This window comes from Apaloderma vittatum, unplaced genomic scaffold, assembly GCF_000703405.1.
Source record: "Apaloderma vittatum isolate BGI_N311 unplaced genomic scaffold, ASM70340v1 scaffold3477, whole genome shotgun sequence".
In the NCBI taxonomy this organism is placed as follows: Eukaryota; Metazoa; Chordata; class Aves; order Trogoniformes; family Trogonidae; genus Apaloderma; species Apaloderma vittatum.
In genome coordinates this window covers 42,060-66,314 of record NW_009726541.1, presented here as the reverse complement: position 1 = coordinate 66,314, position 24,255 = coordinate 42,060, and the positions used below count along the sequence as shown (strand labels likewise).

The 24,255-nt window shown below is 39.2% G+C and overlaps 1 protein-coding gene across 1 annotated transcript in view; it reads left to right on the top strand.

Moving 5' to 3' along the window:
• LOC104276854 (G-protein coupled receptor 98-like) overlaps nt 1-24,255 on the top strand; it is a gene marked incomplete at both ends in the record, with an annotated part of 71,443 nt that overhangs the window by 6,371 nt on the left and 40,817 nt on the right. The window contains one exon of the mRNA XM_009873308.1: nt 18,678-18,835. Within this exon, the coding sequence (XP_009871610.1) occupies nt 18,678-18,835 (158 nt within the window). The remainder of the gene's footprint in view (nt 1-18,677; nt 18,836-24,255) is intronic.

Sequence of the window (24,255 nt, the reverse complement as noted above, 5' to 3'; positions counted from 1 at the left end):
TGTTTAATGTCCAGCCCAGCCCTAACCTGTGACAATGATTTCACCCTGCTTGTATATCTGGTGTTACAAAGTACATAAAAGCTGCACATGATGAGAAATATTTACTTTAAAGTCTTACAAGGACTGGAAGTTTTAATGATAAGGCACATCAAAATTTTCCTAAAAAAATAATTTTTAACTCAAAGGAGTAGGTGGAAGGATGGGGACAGTACAGGCTCAGGGCTCAACCTAAGACCTAATAATTCATGATGTGTTTTCTAACTACTTCTCCAGGGTTCATTTGTTTTGACCACAGAATCACAGGTTGAATCACAGAATCACAGAATGTCAGGGGTTGGAAGGGATCTCAAAAGATCATCTAGTCCAGCCCCCTGCCAGAGCAGGATCACCTACAGCAGGTCACACAGGAACATGTCCAGGCTGGTTTGAATGTCTCCAGAGCAGGAGACTCCACACCCTCCCTGGGCAGCCTGTGCCAGGGCTCCGGCACCCTCACAGGGAAAAAGATTTTTCTAATATTTTTGTGGAACCTCCTATGTTCCAGCTTGTGCCCATTGCCCCTTGTCTTGTCATTGGACGTCACTGACGCTGTGGTAAAGATAAAATCTTCCTGAAGCAGATTTCCAGACGCTACTTCTTTTGTTAAGTTTTATTTCAAGGACTACAGCCCCACAAATTCTAATCATTTACAAGGAGGACCCCATAAACCTCAATTATATGTTACAGGTAGAGCCGTGCTTTCTTTCTAACTGAACACCTGCCAGGCTGGTGCACTGGTGGTTAACACAGACAAAATACTGGGTCTCACCAAACTGCATGATGGTCCCACTGCTGGCGTGCATTCTGGGCACAGATCCCTGGCTCGCTAGCTGTTCCCTAAAATGGAGCCCTGCTTTCCTAAACCCAAGAACTTGTGCCACTACCAGTAACAGGAGTTTTTCGGGATGAGAGAACCAAATATTTGGATGATGTCCCCCTTCCCATATTACTTCAAAAGTGCTGAATTTAGTCCCGAGTCTTATAAAAATATGTTTGAAACAACAGACTTTTACAGGCAGGAATAGCTAAGAAAACAGATAGGAACAGCCAGAAAAAGCATTCAGGGATTTTAATTGAACTGTCAGACGTGCTAAGAGGAAAAGGTTTGTATGGCGAATGGACATGGAATTCCCATTCCCTAGTGCCTTTATATTCTACTGGACTTGGAAGTGTTTCCCCTCATAGTTCTCTCTTTCCAGCTTGTGCTTCCTTCTATCTCAGTTTTTTCCACCTCCTTTCTCCTCAGCTCACTGGCAAATCATCTAGGATTTCAAAGGTTTTTTGCAAGATACTGTTGATAAAGCTCAGCCCAGAGTGATGCTCGAATGTCTGCATGTGAGGCCAAATGCTGTGTCGACCACTCAGCTGAAGCAGCAGGGAGGAAAAAAGCATTTTTCACTGGCTGATTTCTCACCATTCACCATTTTGCCCTTCTCGGCAGGGTAAATTAGCCCATGCTGAGCTCTGTGCTACCATAAGAGAAATGTTTCTGATGAACCAGAGCTTCCTGACTTATGTCTGCACAGCACCACAATGTAGACATTCCCATATATATATGTATATATGTACAGACACTGGTAAAATTACCTTACTTCCCTGACCTATTTCAACATTTAAGAAAGCTCAACGTTTGGCCTTTTTGTACTCTGTATTTGTGCTTTACTTTCTAATCCTCCTTTATTTCCAGTCAAGCTGCCTAATGTGCTACCCACTGCTAACGATAATTTTAAAATATCTCAGTGCTAAATGTGATGGCTTTAATTACCTTTTATTTATCCCTCATTACCAACATATGTTTTCAGTGGAGAGACATAGTTGGGGGCGGAGGCAGGGGGTTGAGTTCTTTTTATATCTTTGCAAATATTTACAGTTAATGTTAAGCAAATGTTAGCCCATCAGAACGTCCGTAATCACTGTGTTTTGCTTTTAAAGCATTAAAATAAAGGAAGATAAATTCTGGCTGATGTGAGTTACGGAATTTTGTAGACTGAGTAGAGAAAAGTACTTGTTATTAAGGGAAAATTCCCTACCACTGTTACACTCTGACAAATCAAGGTAGTTTTAAAGGATTGCAAGGACAGGGTGTTGGAGGTGAGTGTTGTACCCACAGATGACCTTGGGGGCCAGGTTCAGATGAGGGGATTTTTGTGCTGAAGCAAAACTCCAGGAGCTTCTCTGAAGCCTGTGGAGTACTATGGCAAGAGTAACAGAGAACATCTTCAGGGCGAGGGCTTGCATCCCTGCAACTCCCTGATTGCTTTTGACAGTTCCGTATTTCCTTTCAGGTTGTGTAAGAAATTAGCAAGGTAGTCCCTCCTACTTTATGGTCTTTAATTAGCAGAATACCACCTACCGCTACTAAAAAAAGCTCATTCTTGGTTTATGTTTCCCAGCAGTTCAGAAAAGCCTTTATCTGGTATCCCAGAGTATAGCAGGAAATGCTAAAATAAGCTACAGTGAGATCAATACCAGCAACTGGCTCTGACTACATCAACGCTGACATGCTGTTTATAATAACTATATATTTCTAACCTCTTGTACTTGATGTCCATAAAAAGAGTAGAAGAAAAAATTACCTTTTTTTTTTTTCTTGTAACTTCACCATAGGACTGTTCTGCAATAGCTCATTTTTCTGCTCACATTTTAGCTGTGTGAAGTACACGGGCACTGACTAGTCCAGCGAGCAGCTTTGGAAGGAAAACTCTCTGCACTGTGTAGCTGCAGAATTAAAAGCATATCTCACAAAACTCTGCTGAGATACATCTGAGAAAAAAGAACACAGCTTTAGAAGACTGGTTTGTATTAGTAGTATAAAATTTGATTTTTGATATGGCTTATACATATCCAGTATGTCTAATAGAGAAGCTGCAGTAGAAACAGTTGCAGTGCACACTTATCCTGCGTATTTATTATGCTGCAACAAGACGTGCACATTAAAAGTGTGCATACTAAACACTGCTCTGAAGCAGGACAGAGAAACAAGAACTTTTGCATGACATTTTTGCTATTCTTCATGACAAAGGGCAGTACTGTGAACATCAGCATCATTTGTGTTTGACAGTTTGCATATGGAAACATCTCTTTTCAGGTAAATTTGCATTAAAGTCTTCAGTTTAAAGAATGGATAGAAAAAGCAAGCTAGTTAGGAGTGTCTGACCTAAAAGCTACTACAAGGGAAATATTTTTCTTGCATGTGAGAAACTGTTATAAATAGTAAAAAAAAACCAAACCCACACCCAAAAAAGTAACTATAATAATAGGTCACTGTTCCAAAGGCATTGACAATGCATATGCGGAGGAAGTCTTACACGCAAACAGGAGCAAGATAATTAACTGAAATCAGACACATAACTCCTTAATATAATTTTAAAGTTCCAGTGTTAGCAAGAACCCCGCTCTAGGAGATTTCCACAAAGTTTCTCCCAGCTTATTTTTCTGGTAAATGCTGACAGCTACAACTCTTCTGAGACTTCACATTCTGTGATTCTGTGATTCTGGGATGATCTGTCTGGGAACTCCAGAGCTTCCAGTGCCTTGGAAGCCTAAACTGTATTAATGCAGCACTTCTGCTAGGTCCTTGCTGCTTCTGCTTTGGTAACTGGTGCTTCATTAGTATTTACTTTCACAGGAGGAGAAAAAACAGTAAAAAATCCAAAGTATAAAATTGTTTGGAGAAATTTCCAGAGTGTGGTATAATGAGAAGACTGAAACTCAGTAGGCCATATTCTAAAACAACAGCAGATGACATTTTGGGTTCTCATTATAGAAAAGCATTGCTTCGCCATTTTATTTTTCCCTTAGCCAACTACTTAGCTCCACAGTAACAACAGCAGTAGAGAAAAACAAGGAAATTGTTTTTTGCTTTATTATGCAATAGGGCTGGTTTATTGACAGGACTGTTGTTGCACACATTGACTCAAACTGAATCTTCTGAAGATCCTGTTCTTTGCTGTTTCAAAACAGCATCTTGGCACTTCTTCATTCTTTGTTTGTGGTGGGCTGGATTTTCCCCACTGTTTTCTATTGTTGGTAGCAACTCTTTGAGTACCTCCATTAATGAATATGCTGCTACTCATAATAAATTTTGACATGTGAGTAAGGGTGATAGGGTCAAATTTCTAGCAGCAATTCCCACTGCTGTAGAGTTGTTTTTCATGAAAATGCTGGGACAATCTGTCCAAGTGTAAACAAGAACGAGCAGGCCTTGGCTTGTTTTCTGGCAATTGTAGGATGTGCTGCTTTCTGAGTTTACATTTCTTAACTAAAGTTGTCTAACTGTGCTTTTGTTACCTTTTTCCCCTTCTTTTTCTCCTCTTCTTTTTTTTTTTCCTCCTTCTTTTGCTGCATAGTGGAAAGAAGCTAAAAGAAAACAAAATAATGACAAGGGTTTGACTGCTACTTTATCATTCTATAAAATCTGGAAAAAATTGTTATTAAACATTTTGCATTTTATTTGAAACTCAGATTCAGTAAAACGAGGAATTATATATGAATTAAAAGCTACGAGCCTGTCTCGGAGCTAATCTGCAGGAGATGTAAACTGATTTAAATTCGCCAAACACAAGCATGGCTTTCCTTTTCATTTATGCTGAACAACATCCACAGCAGCAGTATGAGCAGTAAGAGATGCCTTGGGTCATTCATTTTCCCATCACCCCGATGAGGTGACAGAGGCCAAGTAGAGCACTGAGTCAAAAGGGGTCAGTTTTAGCTGTGTTATCCTTTGGGCTGTAATACTCGATTTCAGAAAGTCTCAAAATGTAGTTGTGCAAGTGGGTGACTTGTTTCATAGCTGTATTGACCTCTTTGGGGAAGCTTTTATGATTCATTTGAGATTTGCTTGCCTGGACCCATAAGCAGATGATATTCAGCATTCCAGAGAAAATCCCCTATTTTCTTTTGAGGAAAAGTCATTAAAGAAAAGTAAAAGTAATATAATTGTGTAATGTTTGAGGTGCAGCTATGGGGAGAACACCTTTTTTTTCCTTTTTTTTTTCCCCCCCAAGATAATTCCGTGGTGTATAGAACCCTTCTCAATCAACTGTTTGCTAAAATTATAGTATGAAAAGTGGGGTTTTTTGCTGATTCTAGTTCTTGCATCCCATCTCTTCAGTAAGTAGGGCAAACTGAACCAAGAATCTTCCACATGTGGTCCAAATCTGTGTAATGGTCACCATGGATGAAGACCACATCTAACAGTAAAATAATCTCTGGAACAGCTGGTGGAACATCAGAGCCATGGGTTTGCGAAGGACTTGCACAACACAAAGAGAATTGAATTTCTTGCAGAGGAGGACAGAGGTGTGAGGTCAGGTTGCAGCTCCAGATGGACAGGTATTTTTGGGGCAAAGGCTGAGGATTTTGCGCAGGGGCTGTCCCATGTCTCTGCTAGAGGTGCCAAGCAGGACTGTCTTTGGCATGCTCAGCTGCAAGAAACCAGCTTATTTCAAAGCCTGTTTCTGCAGCATGCTGACGCTGGCTAACAAAGCACAGCCTCGTAAAATCCTGTTAATAAACAGCAATTTTGTTTAGCCACAGAAGCGCCAGGAGCCGAGAGCCAAGCTACACCAGGTGCATTATCTGCAGTCTCAGCAGATGCAGGGCTGTGGATAAAGGGCACTGGGGGCGCAGACCCGCCCCTCTGTGGGTTGAGATGTTGTTTTTTTCTTCAGATTGCTTTGTGAGGGAAGAAACTGGTACTTCCTTCAGAGCAGCGAGGCTGAGGGTTTCCGCTGTGCGAGATGTCCTGCACATACTGTACCGAGAGCTGCAGAGGGGAGGGAGGGTGTAAGCAACACCCCGAAAAGCCCCAACGTGCAAGAACCCTACGCATTGCAAAAGCCTCTGTTAGCATCCAGAGATGGAGGTTGTCTTTGCTGCGTTGCTGGGAGGTGAGAGCTGAGGCGACATTTTGGAAAAAAAAGCAAACAAACAAACCCACCAAACTAACTCTCTCGTAACAGGAAGAGTTGCCTGTGGTTCACTTATCAGAAAGAACATTTATTTATATTACTGTTCTTTGCTTATCAGTAACAGCACCAACATAACTGTAAAAGTTCAGCAAACACTGTATTAAGTTAAAAAAGTAAAGAGACAATTCTTTATAAATGCTACTGCATTTTGTACATTACCTGATGTTTTCCTAGCTTTCCTAAATGTCTTATCTTACTGGTAGAAAGCCTATGTATTTTTAGCAAATTTAGCTTGTAAATTAAAAAAAGGATTTTTTTTTTTTCAGAACTAGAAGCAACAGGAACTGGCATTTAAATAGCTCCACATGCAGCTCATGCAGAGAGAAGTGTAATATTTACAACTATTCTGTCTTTCACTTTAATTTTCAGAGGTGCTTTACACATAACATTATTCTTTCGGTCTGGAACACACTAGTACTAGAGAACTTTTTGCGTTATTAAATCTTAACAGCAGAGTGCTAGGTTTTTTTTTTAAAAAAAAGTGTTTAATCATCATGAAACCTTTAATTTTGATACAGGTAGCATTTAGGACCTGAGTATTTGCATTTAGGACCTGGTTCTCACAGCTGCCTACAATTAGAAATAGGCAAAATATGTCTAGTAATAATAAGTACATATGTAAATATCATTTTAAAATGTTAAAGTGTCTAGTTATAAATTTCCCATATGTAACGAATATATTTCCAATTTTTTTTCTGATAAAACCAGAATCTGAGCTGATTTGTACAGCTCTACTGCGACTTGATTTAAGAAAATCAGAGTTTGGTTTTAAATTTGATACAATCCATGTAATTTGGCCAACTTGAGTTTGTCTGCAAGTCTTTAAAAAAAAAAAAAAACAGACAAGGATTTTCCAGTGAATATAGAAATACAGGTGGGCATCCACATCATGCTGAGGTGGTGTTGCCTCATGCACATATAAATCACATAGCTCTCTCCTGGTTATTTTGACCTACTCTCTTTTTCCAGAGCAGTCCTCCCTCCAAAAAACCCAAGTAATCTGTTTCCTGAGGGGAACCTCTTGCTAAAAGAAACCCTTGCATATCAGACAGTCACCAAAATAGGAGGCCACGCCACATTTCGGTCATCCTCCACCGCTTGAACAACCTCTCTGGCCTGCCAAGGGTAATTTAAAGTACCCTGAGGCAGCTGTAATTTATGCTGACCAATGTGAAATTGTTGTTCCCTGCTCAGTCCTGTAGAAAAATCAGCCTAGTTGGAGGGAAGGTCTGTGCTCAATGCGCTCATGTGAGGGTTTCTGAGGCACTCGGTCATGAAACGGGACGTTCTGTGTCTCCTGAGTCACGGTGCCATTCTGCTTGCCTTCCAGTCTTCGATTTGCCCAAGTCATGCCACTTTCTTCTTTTAAAACTTGCTGTGGCCCCAAGGTTATTACAAATAATGAGCTGTTAGAAAAGCAGTGTGTATCTGACTACTAATGCTTCAGAACAGCTGCCATGGTCTTTTGGATCTTATTTTTGTCAAGGCATTCATGACCGTGTGTAGCGATGGTGGAAGCCAGATGTTTCTTTTTATCAAATCATGGGTTTACATTTTTTTATAAGGGACACATAGCATTTTAAATTTATCTATCTATCTGTCTATCTATCTATCTGTCTATCTATCTGTCTATTTGTCTATCTATTTATTTATTTATTATCACAAATATTCTTATTCTAGATGTGATCATAATTATGCAACAACAAGTTACTTTTAAAGAATGGAAGCTGTTACTTCATTTTAAGACATTTTGTAGCTGCAGTATGTTATTTTATTATGACTTTTTTGTTTTGTTATATGGCTGGAGTTTTCTGCTTGAGACAAAGATGCTCAATCCCTGCTTTCAGTTTCTGAAACAGCACAGACTTAAGTGTTCCCTTTCGTTGGCTGAGAAATCATGACTTCCAAATTTGCAAGCAGAGTGGTGTGTATTTAGGCCTTCATTTCCATATGTTCTCATTTTGACTACTGAAATACGACTTTCAAAGTATGAACTTAGTGTAATTAACCAGTATTTCAATATACTTTATTAACTTATTTTAATTTACGTATGAACACTGTAGTAAGACTGCAAAGAGATACATTCTCCTGATCTTCATTGGGTTTTCTGTAGAAGTTTGATCATTCAACTGTAAGTCAAGACAAAGGGAAAATAGATACTGGTGTGTCAGATTTCAGGACCAACTTCAACCACTATAAAGGGGTCTGCTTCTCTCCAGCCCTTAAGTATCCACCGTCACCCAAAATTAGCAACTTGACTAGGCCTTCTAGAATTGAGGAAGTTGCTACTTGTCACTTTTGAAAAAGTTTTAAATTGTAAAATGCTGCCTTAAATTCCAAACATTCATGACAGGTAAAAGCTCCAAGCACTGATACCTGGCCCGAAGGTTAAGCAACACAAATGGGTTCTTGTTCACATTTGTTTGAACTCCCTCCCACAGCCAAAACTCCTTAGTGCTTGGTCCTGTGTCTATCCTGTTCTCTGCAAAGAGCCTTCACAGCATCAAAATGCATGGCTTTGTATGTGGTTTTTTTTCTTTCTTTTTTTTTGACTCAGATTATTTGAAACAAAATGTGAGCTGGGTTGGCAGCAACCAGGGGAGTATTTTTACAACACAAAGCTGAGGATATATGTGCTGTGCCCTCACAGGTGGCATGAGAGCATTTCTGAGAGCCTTTTTTGGCTCGAATGGAGTTAATTTAACCCTGTGCAGCTCTCTCAGTGTCTAGCAGGATGTAGAAAGGTGTTCATAATACACCTCTGTCTTGGCTACTGCTGCAAGTGCTCACACAGTTTCCAGGCTATCTCTCCAACATCCTCTCCACCAGTACACTGGAGGTAGGCAGGATCTTGGGAAGGGACACAGCTAGGCCAGCTGATGCAAACTGACCAAAGGGACATTCCAAACCATATGAGGTCTGCTCAGCAGTACAAGCTAATAGAAAGAAGGAAAAGGAGGGGTATTTGTTGTTATGGCGTTTTTCTTCTAGAGGAACCACTAAGTGCGCTGAAGCCCTGCTGACCGGAAGGGACTGGACATTGCCTGCCCATGGGAAGTAGAAAATAAATCTTTTGTTTTCCTTTACCTCTGTGCATGGCCTTTGCTTTTGCTTTATTAAACTGCCTTCAGCTTGACCTGCAAGTTTTTTCCATTTTATTTTCGTTTGTCGAGCTGAGGAATGAAGTGATAGAGCAGTTTGGCAGGCACATGGTATCTCTCAAGGCCAGCCCACCATAAAGCCCTAAGACCTGGGGTAGGGTTGGAGTAGCACTAATAGACCATAGAGCATGGAAGGAGCCAAATCTGAAGTAGTTTTGTCAGCAATGACTTTTTTGACTCACTCTGCCTCTGCCTGGACATTGTTGTGAAAATACCTTCTTGGAGTGATGCAAAACAGAGTTGGGCATTTTGGGTGGTGAGAAGATCCATGCTTGACCATAGTTCCCTAGATCTTCATTTGCCAGTGTGAATGTCCTCCACTAAGTCAGTATTCATTCAAAGAGGATTTTTTCCTACATCCTTGTTTTTCCTTTTCACTTACCCAAGAAGATGTGTTGTGCCAACTTGGGACAAACATTTGGTTGAAAAGTGTTGTTTCAAGATACATTTATGTGTAAATGCATCCATAGAGTCAGAGACCTGTCAAATCACTGTTCTGGAAGCTGTAATTCCCTATATTGTTCTTTTTGACCTGTCACTAACATCCTTAAAAGGCTTGTAAAAATTGTGGTATATCACCAAGTTTTCTTTCCATGCTACCAGTTGGAAGTTGTAATCTTTATAGCCTGTGCTTAATATATAATAAGTATAAAAGACAGAAGTATTACTCAATGCTGTTTGCATGACATGTTATTACTCAGAGCACACTTGAAAGCAATGGTTGTTTTCTGAAGGCTTGGGAAAAAGTATTTAATACTTGGGATGCTTCCATGTCTACTGTATTGCAACGCACTTTGCCCTCTGAAATAAAAAAATCTTTAGTGGTGGGCTGTTTCAGAATTCTCTGGTTTGTGCCTTATGCATACATTCAGAGAGTGTTTGTCTAATTGGTGGCAGTGTGCAAGATGTATTAGCAGTGGAAATACAGTTTTTGGTAAATGTTATTTTGGGTACTAGATAAACACTGCATTGTTCCACTGGATCTATACATATAGTTTTTCATCCTGGGCATTGGAAAGATTACTTTTCCTATTATGCAGTTAGGATTGTCCAGTAGTTTAGTTGGGCAATAGTTTAGTAGTGCAATTTATATAAGATATATGTTTGAGCTTGCTTATCATCAGAGTCATTGGCTGGCAACATCCTAGGGAAACACTAAATAGGATTTAAGTAAAATACATGCCAAGTGTGTTCTCTGGATGAGTGCAGGTATCTTGTGCATGTGTATTTTTTTAAGCTATTGATAATGAAGGGAGAGGAAGAACAGAGGGATAGAGGAAGGGGAGAAAGGAAAGGAGAAAGGAAAGGCAAGGTGAGGCAAGGAAGGAACAGGAGTAGAATTAAGAAATTATCTACAATATAAAAAAGAAGACTCAGCTGATCTCCTTTTCCTGTTTTGGTCTTATCCCTGTGGATTGCCTAGGAAATATTTAACAAGTGATTGCCAGAAGAGAAAGCTTTATCTACATTAGAACTGAACCTCAGGGGTTTCATTGCCAAGAATGATTTAAGAACAGAAATCACTTGCCTGACATCTTTCATTGTAAGGCATATGATTTGAGTATTTTTATTTTTTTTTTTGCCCTAAGCAGTAATTTCTGGGCTTGAAAGTACCTTGCTAGTTTGTGTCTGGATCCACTTTTAAGGGACCTAGTCCTGACTCTTGTGGATCTGCTAAACACAGCTGCTCCCTTCTGTGACTCCTCTGGTAACCATCAGCCAATCTTAGTATAGTTTAAGCCCCTTGGCTTGTGTTTCCCAGCAAGAAAAATGAATTACAATTGAAATTATTCTGCTTTTGCTTTTTGCCTACTCGTAGATTCCCAGTTCCTTTGCCGATACATTTCCCCTCTCTTTAGAAAAAACCCACAACCTCCCCCTCAAAAAAAATAAAAAAACCCCAAAGAAAACAAAACAAATCAAAACTATTTTTATTTTTCCCAACTTCTCATAGTAGAACACATGTGGTAGCCTTCACAGCTCTACTGTCAACTTTCTTCGTTCAGTTCATGTTTTTGAAATGAGCTTAAACCAGACACAGCTTGCCACCAAGGTGTTTGTAATGCTGACTAGAGCAGAACGGTTGCTTCATATGTGTTGCAGCATATACTGCTGTTGATACATCTATCACATTCATATCTTTGGAACAGCATAAAGTTACGACTTATGTTCTGCTTAGTGTGATTCACGGTAACTTCCAAATTCTTTTCTGCTGAATTAAGAACTAGCCAGTGAGCGTGCCAGGTGCGTAGAAGGTTTTACATTTGCCTTCCTTGTATTGCATCCCCCTGTGTAATTCAAATAGTGTTGAAAACTTCCAAGTGCATGTTTAAACCAAACCTGTCACCTCATGAAAGAGTGAAATCAAGTTTTTCTGATGTAGTCTGTTGTCCAGAAGAGCATCTTGGTTTTTACTTTTTAATTCTTTATGAGCTTAATGTTTTCTCGTGTTTGTTCGGTATCTGACATTTGGAGTGATGTTACTACATATCTAGTTATCCCAAATTTCCCTATGTATTCCAAGAAATATTCAAGAAGACTAACTATGTTCTGAGGTGAATTTTTGAGAATTCTTGGATGAAACTTCTCCAGGGATCATGACTTTAAAATGTCCTTCATGTGTTGTTCAACATCTTCCTTCGCTACAAGTGGGCTGGAAAATATTACATTTGCCTCATATAATAAGGCTGGGATAAAGGAGTTCAAATTTACCACAGCACAAAGCTGGGAAAAAAGGACATTGAATGTCAGTTGTAATTCATAATGTTACTGAACATCTGAGATCTGTTCTGAAGAAGTAGTCTGGTATTCAGTGGGGACATGTGGAAAGAATTGCATCTTACCAGGAATAATTAGCTATGCAAAAATAGGATGGAGAGTAACTGGCTGTTTACCAGTTTTTGACAAAAGGATCTCATGCATATTGTGGATGATAAACTGAGCATCAGTCAAGAACTTTGTGCTGCGGCACAAAAGGCAAACATAGTATTGGCCTATATATAAAGCCACTTAATCTTTAGGACACATGAAGTCCTACTGCAGGTAAGCACTCAGGTGCAATACTATCGAAGGTGCTGGACTCCATAATTTAATAAATACATTAACAGAGTGGTTTAATCAATGAGACTGACAATGTTTTTAAATATAAAATATCCTCAGAAAGACTGAAAGGTCTAAGACTGCTCAGTTAAAAGGAGATGGCAGCTGAAATTTTTACCAGTTTACTAGTAAATTGAGAAATGTTGTGGCAAACAAGGGGCAAATCTGTTTCCCACATCCATCTTGTCCCATCCAAGAAGTAATGTGCATACGCTGCACCAAGGGAGAGTTAACACTGCAAAATTGTCTCTGCAGGTAAGTGAAGCCAGAAATAAGTGAAGCACTGAAACAGGTTTCTTGGAGATGTTGCGTGTTCTTTATCAGCCTAGGCAGACATTAGACAGTAATGACGTAGGATGTGGTATAGATAAAAGCTTTTTTAGGGTGATAAAAGCTTATTAGTCTTCAGCCACTGTACCATTTCCTTTAGTAAAAGGTTCACGTGGACAGCGACTCATTTCTGATGGTGCTTCAAAGATAGTTTCAAGTTCTTATTGTTAAAGCATCCCTTAGCTGCATCCATGTTGCCATCACAGACCAGCACTTGCTGCAATGTTAGGTAGCAAGATGGCATTTCTTATCCATGCACTTGCTTTTTCGATGGGTTGTAAGCTTCCTATCTGTGCAGTAGAGCTGAAAAAAAACCCCTCCAAATCAATGCTACACCATCTTCCTTTGCCCAAGACAGCTGTAACACACATCAAACTGGGTCTCTCTGTTTAATTCAGTCTTCCACCAAGTTTTAGGTGTTAAGCTTGTGTTTTCAGGATGTTGTGCAGTCTGTTGTTTGTGTATATAGAAGACTGGATGAAGTGAAATGAAGACTATACATCTAAATCTGTGTGCCTTTGGCACCATGTTTGGTTTTTTTTATAGTCTTGTAGAAATCTGTTGAATCTTACCTACTGTAGAAACAGATTTCTTTGAGGTGAATATGGCTAGAATTTCCCCAGGAACTAGTGACTATCATGTCAAATGTTACCCATTTTAAGCTTATCATTCCCTTTTCAGCTGATTTTCTTCACATCAGTTCACATAAGCTTTTAAAAAACCCCAAACATAAGCACTAAAAAACCCCAAGCAGCACATACAACAAAATTTTCTGTGTGTTTCTTTCTCTGTGACGGGATTGGAAAACAAACCCAGCACAAACATTAATCTTGTTGATTAATGTATTTATGGAAAATGACTACTGTTACAATGTAAAACAAAAAAGAGTGGAGCTGTATAGTCTATTCACGTTGAGAATTTATCAGGTTCAGAAGGCTTCAAAACTGCAGGAGCTGACATGGTTATCTGCTCTGAGGATGTGTCCAACGCTGATTTGGTATCAAACAGTTGCTAAACCCAGTATTTTTCTGCATGGAGTTTTGAAGCAAAGGAGCATCATTTTCTGGTTTGCTTTCAAAGCAAACAGAAGGTTGGAAGAAGGAAGAAGAGACAGCAGCATAAACTCCTGTGGGAATTATTGTGTTAGATGTAGGAGCAATTTGTGACCTGAAATAGCAGATGAACATATCACAGAGAACTGAGTGTGTTGGGGATTCTGAGATGCAGTCTAATAGATCACAACTTCTTACTTAACAGCTGTGTGGAAATCTAAAACTCAGACGTTCTGCCTATTAAAAACCCGTAACGTTTTCAAAAGAGGATTGATTATCAAAATTTTAAGTTGCCCAAAATATCAGAGGCAGCTAATAACTGTCATCATCTAGGGAGAATTCATAAAAAGAGGTAGTTTAGGTTTTGGTATGTTGCTTAGATATAGGTCATAGACAATTTGAGACAGATAATTTGTCAGATTAGCAACTCTTTTAGCAAGTAACTGTTTGCAGTAAAGCATTTCCATTGTCTGGCCTGCTCTGCACTTAGTACTCTAAGAATGTTCATGAATGTGAACTGTCAGCTCCAAGGTAAGTGTAGCTCAGTTCCAAGTTCTGGAATAGAGCAAGTTGCTTTTTAAGAAAGCCCAGAATGCATGAACATCTAGAAGTGCATATAGATTATAAGCCAACATGCCTATTTTCATTTTTTAGCATTGTCTCGTCTACTTTGCGAAGAATTTGCCAAGTAAGCATGAATAAGTGATTCAAGCTCTGCCTTTTGTTGGGTTATTTTGAGCACATAGCTTTCTTTCTCTGAATGGAGGTGATGAAACACAAATATAAGTGCAAAAAAAGAACACCAGCTATTTGGTAGAAAATATCACTTCTAATTTTTTGTCAAACCTAGCTTACCATAGGTTTGAGTTGCATTTGGAGGAGGTTGTCCTTAGAATTCACGACATGGCAATAACAGAAACTATGGTTAGCACATTTTAAATCGTTCTTGCTTGGAAGGGAACATAATGTGTCTGTCCTTTAATTTTATAACTTCTTGCATTTTTTTTAATAGTCCTTATTTCCTGAGCAATGTTGCTTCTTTTGTTATGCTTCTTTTTTTTTGTTCTGTTTTGTTTTTTCTTTTTACATATAATTATGTAATTGTGCTACAAATAGTTCCATAATGTATCTTGTCAATTGTTTTCGGTTCAGAAGAATTTACAAAGAGACTTAAAGGATCAGATAAACATGCTTCTCCTCCTTGAGAAGAAAACAAACCTTAGCAATCCCTCTTTATAGTTTAGGGAAAAAGACCCAATAAAACAATAAAAAAAAAACCCAAATCAAACCACTCACAAGGTAAAGCCCTGATTCTGACTGGGCAATAAGTGAGGTCATTTTAAGTAATGAATTGATTTAAATGTATATGATTTTCTGAGATTATGTCTTTTCCGAAGGGAAGATGATATTGTCTCTTAATTTGCATGTTCTAGTCTCTTTGTGTTTGTTAGATTTAGAAGCATCAGTTTAGATTGAATTATCATCTGCAATAGTTTTCAAGAGGGAAAAAAAAAATCTTATATATGATTCTCATCATTCTACCCCTGGAAAAGAGTATGTAAAGTAAGTGTCTTATTCCTTCATATTGAAGGGGAAAGAAAACTACCTAATACAGACTATTTTTTTTCTCACCTCTAAAATGATTAAGAAATTATTACTTACTAGTATGGAATTATTCCTTGGAGAAGACATATACTACAGACAATTATTTCTAAAATTATTTCTAGCCTATTTCATAGAATTATATAGAGGCACACCTACATATAGTTATGGATAATGTGCTTAATGTTTTCATATGCTGGGGGGAAAAATTTGTAAGAAACATTTGGAAGTTGTAAATAGAGTACTGTTCATGGGAAAAGTGGCATCATGAGTGGAGTAGGGGGTTGGGGAGCTACCAAAGTCTTGAAGTTAATGAAAAAAAAATTAGTTTAGGTGGAAGTAGTAAAAGAGAATCAACTCATGGGAATATGTTAGTGTTGAGGTTACCAGAGAAATTTATAGTAATTAAAAAAAATAATAATTGGGTCAAAACAAAGTCAGTGGTCAGAACAAAATGGTCAAAACAGAACCAAAGATGAATCCTTCAGTCAGGTAACAATAATCAAGAAGGAGAAGAATGACGATGGCTTGAGACAGAAGATAAACAGTCTTTTTAATCCTAGAAGAGGTGTAAACTGATAACAAAATTTCTCAAAACAGTCAGGGGAAAAAAATTTACAATTTAGTAATAAAAAGTGCTAATAGGAAGTCACAGAAACTTTGTAATACAATGACAGTCTCTGAAGAAGCTAATAGTGTTTGATTTTTCCTGTCCCCCTTGCAAAAGGCGTGATTTTCAATTAGTAGCTGTAATTTTATTTTATCTTTTACTATTACTCAGATTCAAAACTAACGAAACAAAAACCTTATATTTACTCACTCAGGAAAGAAAGACAAAAATAATTTCATTATGAACAGGGACTAAAGACTTTACAAAGTCTAGAGCCTATTTAAACAAACAAAAAAAAAGAACTTGCTTGAAGGCTATACTGAAGAGATAATCCTCTTTAAACAAGAAAGATTTGTAGTAATGTAGTTAATTCCAGGTTCCACATCAGTCTTTCCAGGCCCTTTTCTGTAGAATAATTGTGTTGGAACACCAATTTAGTTGATATTTTGGGACACTTTTCTTCTATTCCCATTCAATGCTGGGAATACAAGACACACAATAGCTGCAAGTGAAAAATGTGTCACAGTGGTGGAACAATAAATGTGTACAACTAGAGTCAAGTACAATAAATATTTTCAATTAGTCCCTATAATGATATCCCACATGATTTCCAGCATATAATGTATTTTTCAACTTATATCGTCACACTGCTAAAAGTGAGTAAAACTTACAGGAGGTTGTGGTTGTTGTTGAATTGCTCACCATTGCTTTCAAGGAAAAAAAGTCTTCGTAGCTTAAGACAACTTTGTGTATTTCTTGTCTATATAAATTTTCTGTGTCTCTTTTAGAGCAAGTACCTACAGGCATTAGTAAAAATGATCTGTCTCTGTAAGTTTACATTTTTATGCAGCTTTCCTTAACTGAATATAGAGGAGTATTGACCAAAAAAAATCAAGATGTACAGAATATGTGCGATTTTGAAATACAAAAATGTCTCAAATTGGAAAAAAAGTGGATTTTAGAACATAAATATGATTTTATGGAAGGCTGTACTTGTGCTAAGGGTTTTGACTTCAGAGTAATCATCAAAAGCAGCATAGGTTATGGTAAGTTACCTTCATGTCTTAATGCTAATTGGGCCCACTCAGGAAGACGTTTGGGGAAGAAAAATAACTTTTTTGACAGCAAGTTGAGTGAGATGATCCTTCCCATCTAATCAGCCCTATGAGGTCACATCTGGAGTACTGGTTTGAGTTCTGGGCTTCTCAGTGCAAAGGAGGAATAGACAGACTACGATGTCCAACAAAGAGCCACCAGAATGAGTGTCTCCTAAGAGGAATGGGTGAGAGATTTGGGACTGTTCAGCCTGGAGAAGAGAAGGCCCTGAGGGATCTTTTTAATGCACACAAGAATCCGTAGGTGCAAAGATGGAGGCAGGTGGTGGTTTCAGTGCCCAGTGACAGAAGAGGCAATGGGCACAGGCGGAAACACAGAACCTTCCCACAGTTTTTCACAGTGAGGATGATCCAGCTCTGGCACAGGTTGCCCAGAGAGGCTGTGGAGTCCTAACCCTTGGAGGTATTATAAAACCACCTAGAGGCAGTCTTGGGCAACCAGCTCCAGGTGTCCCTGCTTGAGCAGGGAGATTGGACAAGATGACTTCCAGCAGTACCTTCCTACCTAAACCATTCTGTGATTCTGTGAAACAACTTTAATTCAACAGAGAGTTCCTTGTTTCACTGTTGCTTCCTTACTTGCTCAGTGATGTGATCAGGTAACTGACTGAGCCTATACCTTTTGAAGAGAGTTTTAGAAAGTATCTAGATTCTGCTGGAAATGATTTGGGGATTCGCTGATTGTGCCCAGCTGGTGCTCTGAAAGAACTGACTCAGACTGCAATCTTGACTCGCTGGACATGTCCACCAGAAGGTACACCAGGTATATCAGTGAAACATGGACCCAGGCTCTTCTCAGTTGTATGTTGTAGCAGCATTGACTCTGGGCTTATTTAGCAGAGATGACCTGACAAACAGAAGGGCTGGGTAAGTTACACCCTCTTAACAGGGACAGCAGTGACCACATGATCTCTAGACATACTGACTCCCAAGACGTCCCTTGGGCTGCTCCGTTGTGCGTCATCTCTAGAGTAGGTCAGTGGCTGTAAAGCACATACTGATCTCCAGGGAGTTTACAGAAAGTCCTGATCCCTCCAACTGTCGAGAGCTCTCTTTAACTATCATCTCTGTATTCTTGAAGTCATCATCCTATATGCGTATTTTGACTCTTTTTCAGAAATAACTCATGTTCCTGTCACATCTTTATAAATAATTGTAACTTTAATAAATGGAAAGGGTAAGAAGGGATGAGAAAAAAAGTGGAAGGGAGTGAGCACTTGGCTTCAGTGGGCAAATAACATATAATTTCCAACAACTTAAGGATGAAGAGTTATCTTGCCTTTAAGACTTGTTCATTTATTTTAAAAATACAGTTCTCAAAAGTTAATTGGTGGTTTCCAGAGCTAAGTATAGAAAATTGCATGTCCTTTTAGACCTTGGCGACTAAGAGTGATCTCTTTAAATACATATAGTGTTCATGGAGTTTGTTAAAATATAATTTGTTCCATTGATACAATTTAAATCTCTTCAACATTGGTTAAACTTAAATATAACATTATGTTTTTATCGTGCAGATGTTATATTTCTTAAAATATGATAAGAACCAACAGAACACGATGCATCCTGTCAAGGTTGGGAATAGACTTAAAGAATTTGCAGTTTGTAAAGCATGTCCTTTTTTTGAAATGTCACTCCTGACCACCTTAGGTGTCTTTTATCAACGTAATTTTTTTTGCGTTTTTCTTTTTTTCCATCAGGTGCTTCATTCCAAATGCCTATGCTGCTCTCTTCACTGCTGCTCTGCTACCATTAATGTGCTTGGTTGTGGTTTTTGTGGTGTTCATCCATGCCTACCAGGTGACCCCACAATGGAAAGCGTACGACGATATTTTCAGAGGAAGAACAAATGCTGCAGGTATGATTCGTTGGCTGCCCCTACGCAAACAAGTTGCACTTTCAGAACGGTACAGGCTGTTCTTGACAGTTCAGAAAACCCCACCAGAAGCCACAGTTCAGCAGACTCCTACGTACTTATTTAAGATTAAGCACACCAGCGATCCCTTTGAAGTCTGTGAGAGTGCTTCAGTGATGAAAGCTATGCAGATGCTTAACTGTCTTAGGAGGATAAAAATGTGTTAAACCTAAAACAAGAAATTAGTACTGCTGGTTGTGTCTAGTCTAGTGAAGAGAATAGAGATAAAACACACCAACTCCCTGCTTGGAGCACTGTGACCCCGTTTTGGCGGTCGGTACCGAGCATCCCTGTCCATGCAGCAGTGAATTTTATGCCCCATGTGTGCGGGACAGTGAACCCATAGGATCACTGCAGGAATGTTGGAGCCCACATAGGAACACACTCTGTGCTCCCCTGCCCGTCCCCTGGTGATGGGCAGCATCTTTGCTGTCTGCACAGTCACTCACGCTGGCTGTGCATTGGAATCTTTGGAGTTAACGTCCCTGTTTTTGAAACTTCCGAGCCCTACTCGCAGCTGAAAATGTAGAGAGAAAAGATCCGTCTGTGCAAAACAGGAAGTATCGGTCCGTCTCCTCTGTTAGAACAGTTTCAGGTACAATAATGTTCCCAAAATAAAGTTGCAGAGGTTTAGACCACTACGATAGGACGCTCTGTGGGAGGCTTAGAATATTTCTTTTGTTTTCGTGGTGTTTTGAGGGGAAAAAAATAATCAGAGTTTTATAAGCAATTGCAAAAACATAGTTTTTAATAAAATTGCATATTAATTCTCCTCAACTGCATGAAGCCAGTTTGGTTTTATAAACTTGTGAAATTTCTTGAATCATTTTTCCCAATTCATTAAACAAATAGTATCTGAACTTAAAAGGAACAGTGGATTATTAACAAATTTCATTGAGTAGTCCAGTACTTGTAGCTGTTCAGATTTATAAAAAGTAGCTGTCTCGTTGAAATGTTCAAATTTGTAGTTATAATTATGTTATGAAATGAGAGGTTGTAGAAGTATACTACTTTTATGGGAAGATGAAAATAAATATCAAATATTTATTATGTGTACAGTGCTTCAAATAGCCATTTCTTTTCTAGTGACAAAATATCAGCTTGACTAAGAGCTATACGAATTTGGACGAGGCCTGCTAAACATGGCTTATGGTAGTCAAGACCTTAGCTGCACTTTACTCTTTCATTTCTTTCTGATATAAAAGGGACTGCCTGGAGCAATCACAAAGGGGGCTCCTTACTCAGTCTTGAATAATACAGTTTATTTACTTATAAGTAACTTTTTTTTAAGTATGTCTGAGGATCAAGATTCCATCTTCATATATTGAAGTTTAGGCTTATCTCAGGGCAATCAACCTAAATTAAAAAAAACCCTGAGCATTGAAATAATACCATGAAGTTAGCATTCACAGTGGCAGAAAGTGCCAATAGGAGAAAGTGCTAATAGGAGTTATATCAAGATGACATAAAGACATGAAATAATAGGGCTAAAGCAAAATTTTGTTTTATTTAATGTAGGATTCAAAGTGTTTTCATTCTCCAGCAGAGTCCAGAAAGTGGTGTACACAATGCTGGAGTCTCAGAAGAAAAAAAGTCAAGAAGAGAGGTGTTTGGTAAATTGTCAATAATGGCTTTTTTTTTTTTTTTTAAATAAAAAAGTAGATTGTATATTTCACTACTTGTGCACCTACACATCAAACTGCTTTTCAGTATATCTTTAAAAGCATAGCATACTCATAAAAAGCCAAAAATAATGAAAATATTCTACCACCATCTCAAGTTTCAGGAGAGAAATATTCAGTTATAAAGTCAGAGGCCTTTAGTTAACAGTTAGTACCATGTCAATGTAGTTATATCTGTAGTTACTATTTTTAAATTTTGAATCTTACCCTATGACCCCTTCTTTGGAGAAATTCACTCCACTGACTCTGTATCCTTACAGACTCAGCGGGACCCAGTCCTACTTCAGTGCTGTTATTGCAGCTACTTCCTCTGAGGTGGGAAAAACCATTTTTCATAATGGCAAAGTTGCCTGCAATCAGCTACGTGATGATATGTTGCTTCCACACCAGAGATCACGGGGGTCCTGAATCACACTCTCAGTAAGGTCCGGCTTCAGGGCCACCTACAAGGTCATATGGGGTAGGGAGGTGTTTCTAGCAATGTTTCCTCCTTTAAGTTGCGCAGGCATCCCATATTTTGCTCTTTTGCTGTGGCAATGCATATTCCACGGCTTCGTGTCTGTTTCATACAAAAAACAGGGGGAAGGTGGAGCTACCAAGTGACAGTTTTCTATGTTTAGTATCTTAGAATCATAGAATCATTCAGGATGGAAAAGAACCTTGGGATCATTGAGTCCGACCATTAACCCTACTCGACAAAGTTCACCCTTAAACCATATGCCCCAAGACCATATCTAAATGATGTTTAAACACATCCAGGGATGATGACTCAACCACCTCCCTGGGCAGCCTAGCCCAATGTCTGACCACTCCTGTGAATTTTTTTTCCTAATATCCAGCCCAAACCTCCTCTGTTGCAGTTTGAAGCCATCTCCTCCTGTTCTGTTGCTAATTACCTGTGAGAAGAGACTAGCAGCAACCTCTCTACACTGTCCTTTCAGGTAGTTGTAGAGAGTGATGAGGTCTCCCCTCAGCCTCCTCTTCTTCAAACTCAACAGCCTCAGCTCCTTCAATTGTTCTTCATAAGATTCATTCTCCAGGCCCTTGACCAGCCTCGCTGCCCTCCTCTGCTCTTGTTCCAGCACCTCCAGATCTTTCTTGTATTGAGGTGCCCAAAACTGGACACAACACCCAAGGTGTGGCCCCACCAGTGCTCAGTACAGGGGACAATCCCCTCCCTACTCCTGCTGGTCACACTGTTTCTAATACAAGCCAGAGTGCCATTGGCCTTTCTGCCCACCTGGGCACACTGCTGGCTCATCTTCAGCCTCTTGTTGATGAGAATCCCCAGGTCCCTCTCTGCCAGGCAGCTCTCCAGCCACACTGTCTCAAGCCTCTAGCACTGCAGGGGGTTGTCGTGGCCCAAGTGCAGGACCTGGCACTTGACCTTGTTGAAGCTCATCGAATTAACATTGGCCCATTGATCCAATCCATCCAAATCTGTCTGTAGAGTCTCCCTATCAACACTCCAGATCAACATTCCCATCTAACTTGGTGTCATCTGCAAACTTACTGATGATACACTCTATGTACTTATCAAGATCATCAATAAAGATGTTAAACAGAAATGGTCCCAACACTGAGCCCTGAGGAACATTACTTGTGACCGGTAGCCAGCTGGATGTAACTCCACTGACCACCATTCTTTGGGCCTGTCCATCCAGCCAGTGCTTTGTCCAGCAGATCAGATGCTCATCCAAGCCATGAGCAGCCAGTTTTTCCCTAAGAATTCTGTGTGGAACAGTGTCAAAGGCTTTTTGAAAGTCTAGGTAGACCATATCCACAGCCTTTCCCTCATCTGGTAGTTGGGTCATCTTGTCTTAGAATGAGATCAGGTTCATCAGGCAGGACCTGCCTTTGATAAACCCATGCTGCCTGGGCATGATGCCCTGGTTGTCCTCTATGAGTGTCATGGCCCTTGAGATGATCTGCTCCACGCCTATTTTTAATCCACACTGACTTACTGCCTTCTCAGTCACCTACAACAGTGAATTCTTACAGCAAGAAAATACTTTCCCAGCCTCTGGCCTGAGGTTTGGTACTCAAACTTCCCCGTCTTGATCAGTGTAGCAACTAATGAAAAAAAAAATTAAAAAAAGCTCTTTTGGAAGACTGCTCTCCATTAGTTACCCTTTCTAGAAAGAGAGTAAAATTCCAGGTGAATGACACTGTAAATAGTTATGACACATCAGTTTTAGAGAGCTGTGAACACAGATAAAAATTTTTTTAAAATACATTTTTACTTCTACTTGTAATTGTAGACACCTACTTATTTAAATTCCAGAGAGGAAAAAGTTTTGGAGAAAGGAAAAAGTGGCTATATATATATATATATGTCATTATCATTTACATATTCATATAAGCACCTATTTGCATGTGAAAGTAGTACTGTTTATTCCCTTTCTGGGAGTTCCTCAGTCAGAAGACGGTTAAAAGTTCAGTGTAATACAGATGACACCATGTGAATTTTGCAATAATTTATGCAAAACAATACCATATATTTTCACTAAAAATAAAATAGCAAGGTCACTGGCTTAAATATTACCATAAAACAGAAAAGGGGATTGGCTATGCAGATTTGAAAGAAGAAAATAGAAAGTTATCTGGCTTTTAAGTGTACATTCTTCTGGTCATTTAATAGGTTGAAGGAAAATCCTCTAAAACTATAACTGGTAATTCTAAAGTTCTGTAGTTGTGATCTCTGCTTGAGGAAAGCTTCTATTAACTTTAATAGAAATTTCTAAGGAATAGAAATAGCAAAGTTTATCCTCCTTTGTAGTGTATACTGTGGCTTTTTCAAACACAACGAGTGTGCAAGTGACTAAGTTAAAAATTGAGTTCACATTTTCTGTTACTGTCTTTTCTCTTTTTGTTGGAATACTCTGAAGCTTACCTTGCAAAGAAAGTTCGGCTTGACCTACCCAGGATCACAGAGTCATGGAATAGTTTGGGTTGGAAAGGACCTTTAAAGATCATTCAGTCCAAACACTCTGACATAGTCAAGGACATCTTCCACTAGATCATGTTGCTTAAAGCCATGTCCAACCTGATCTTGAACACTTCTGAAGATGGGACATCTAAACTTCTCTGGTCAACTTGTTCCCATGTCTTCCCAACTTCATCACAAAAAAAAATTCATCCTTTTATCCATTCTAAATCTATCCTCTCTCAGTTTAGAAACAGTTGCCCCTTGTGCTGTTACATATTTTTACAATATGTTTCTCTTTCTTTTTTATGAGCCCTTTTTAAATACTGAAAGGCTGCACTAAGGCCTCTCTGGAACCTTCTCCGGGATGAACAACCCCAAGTTTCTCAGCTTTTCCTCGTAGAGGAGTTTCTCCATCCCTCTGATCACCTTCATGGCCTTCTCTGGACCCACTCAAGCAGGTTCATGTCTTTCCTGTGCTGAGGATCCCAGATCTGGACACAGAACTGCAGTGGAAGTCTCACCAGAGCAGAGCAGAGGGTTATAATCACCTCTCTTGACCTGCTGACCACGCTGCTTTTGATGAAGCCCAGAAAGTGGTTTGCTTTCTGGGCTGCTAGTGCACATTTGTGGATTGTGTCCAGCTTTTCATCTCCTGATATTCCCAAGTCCTTCTCTGCAGAGCTGCTCTCAGTTCTTCGTAGAATCACAGAATCATAGAATGACCTAGGCTGGAAGGGACCTCAGAGATCATT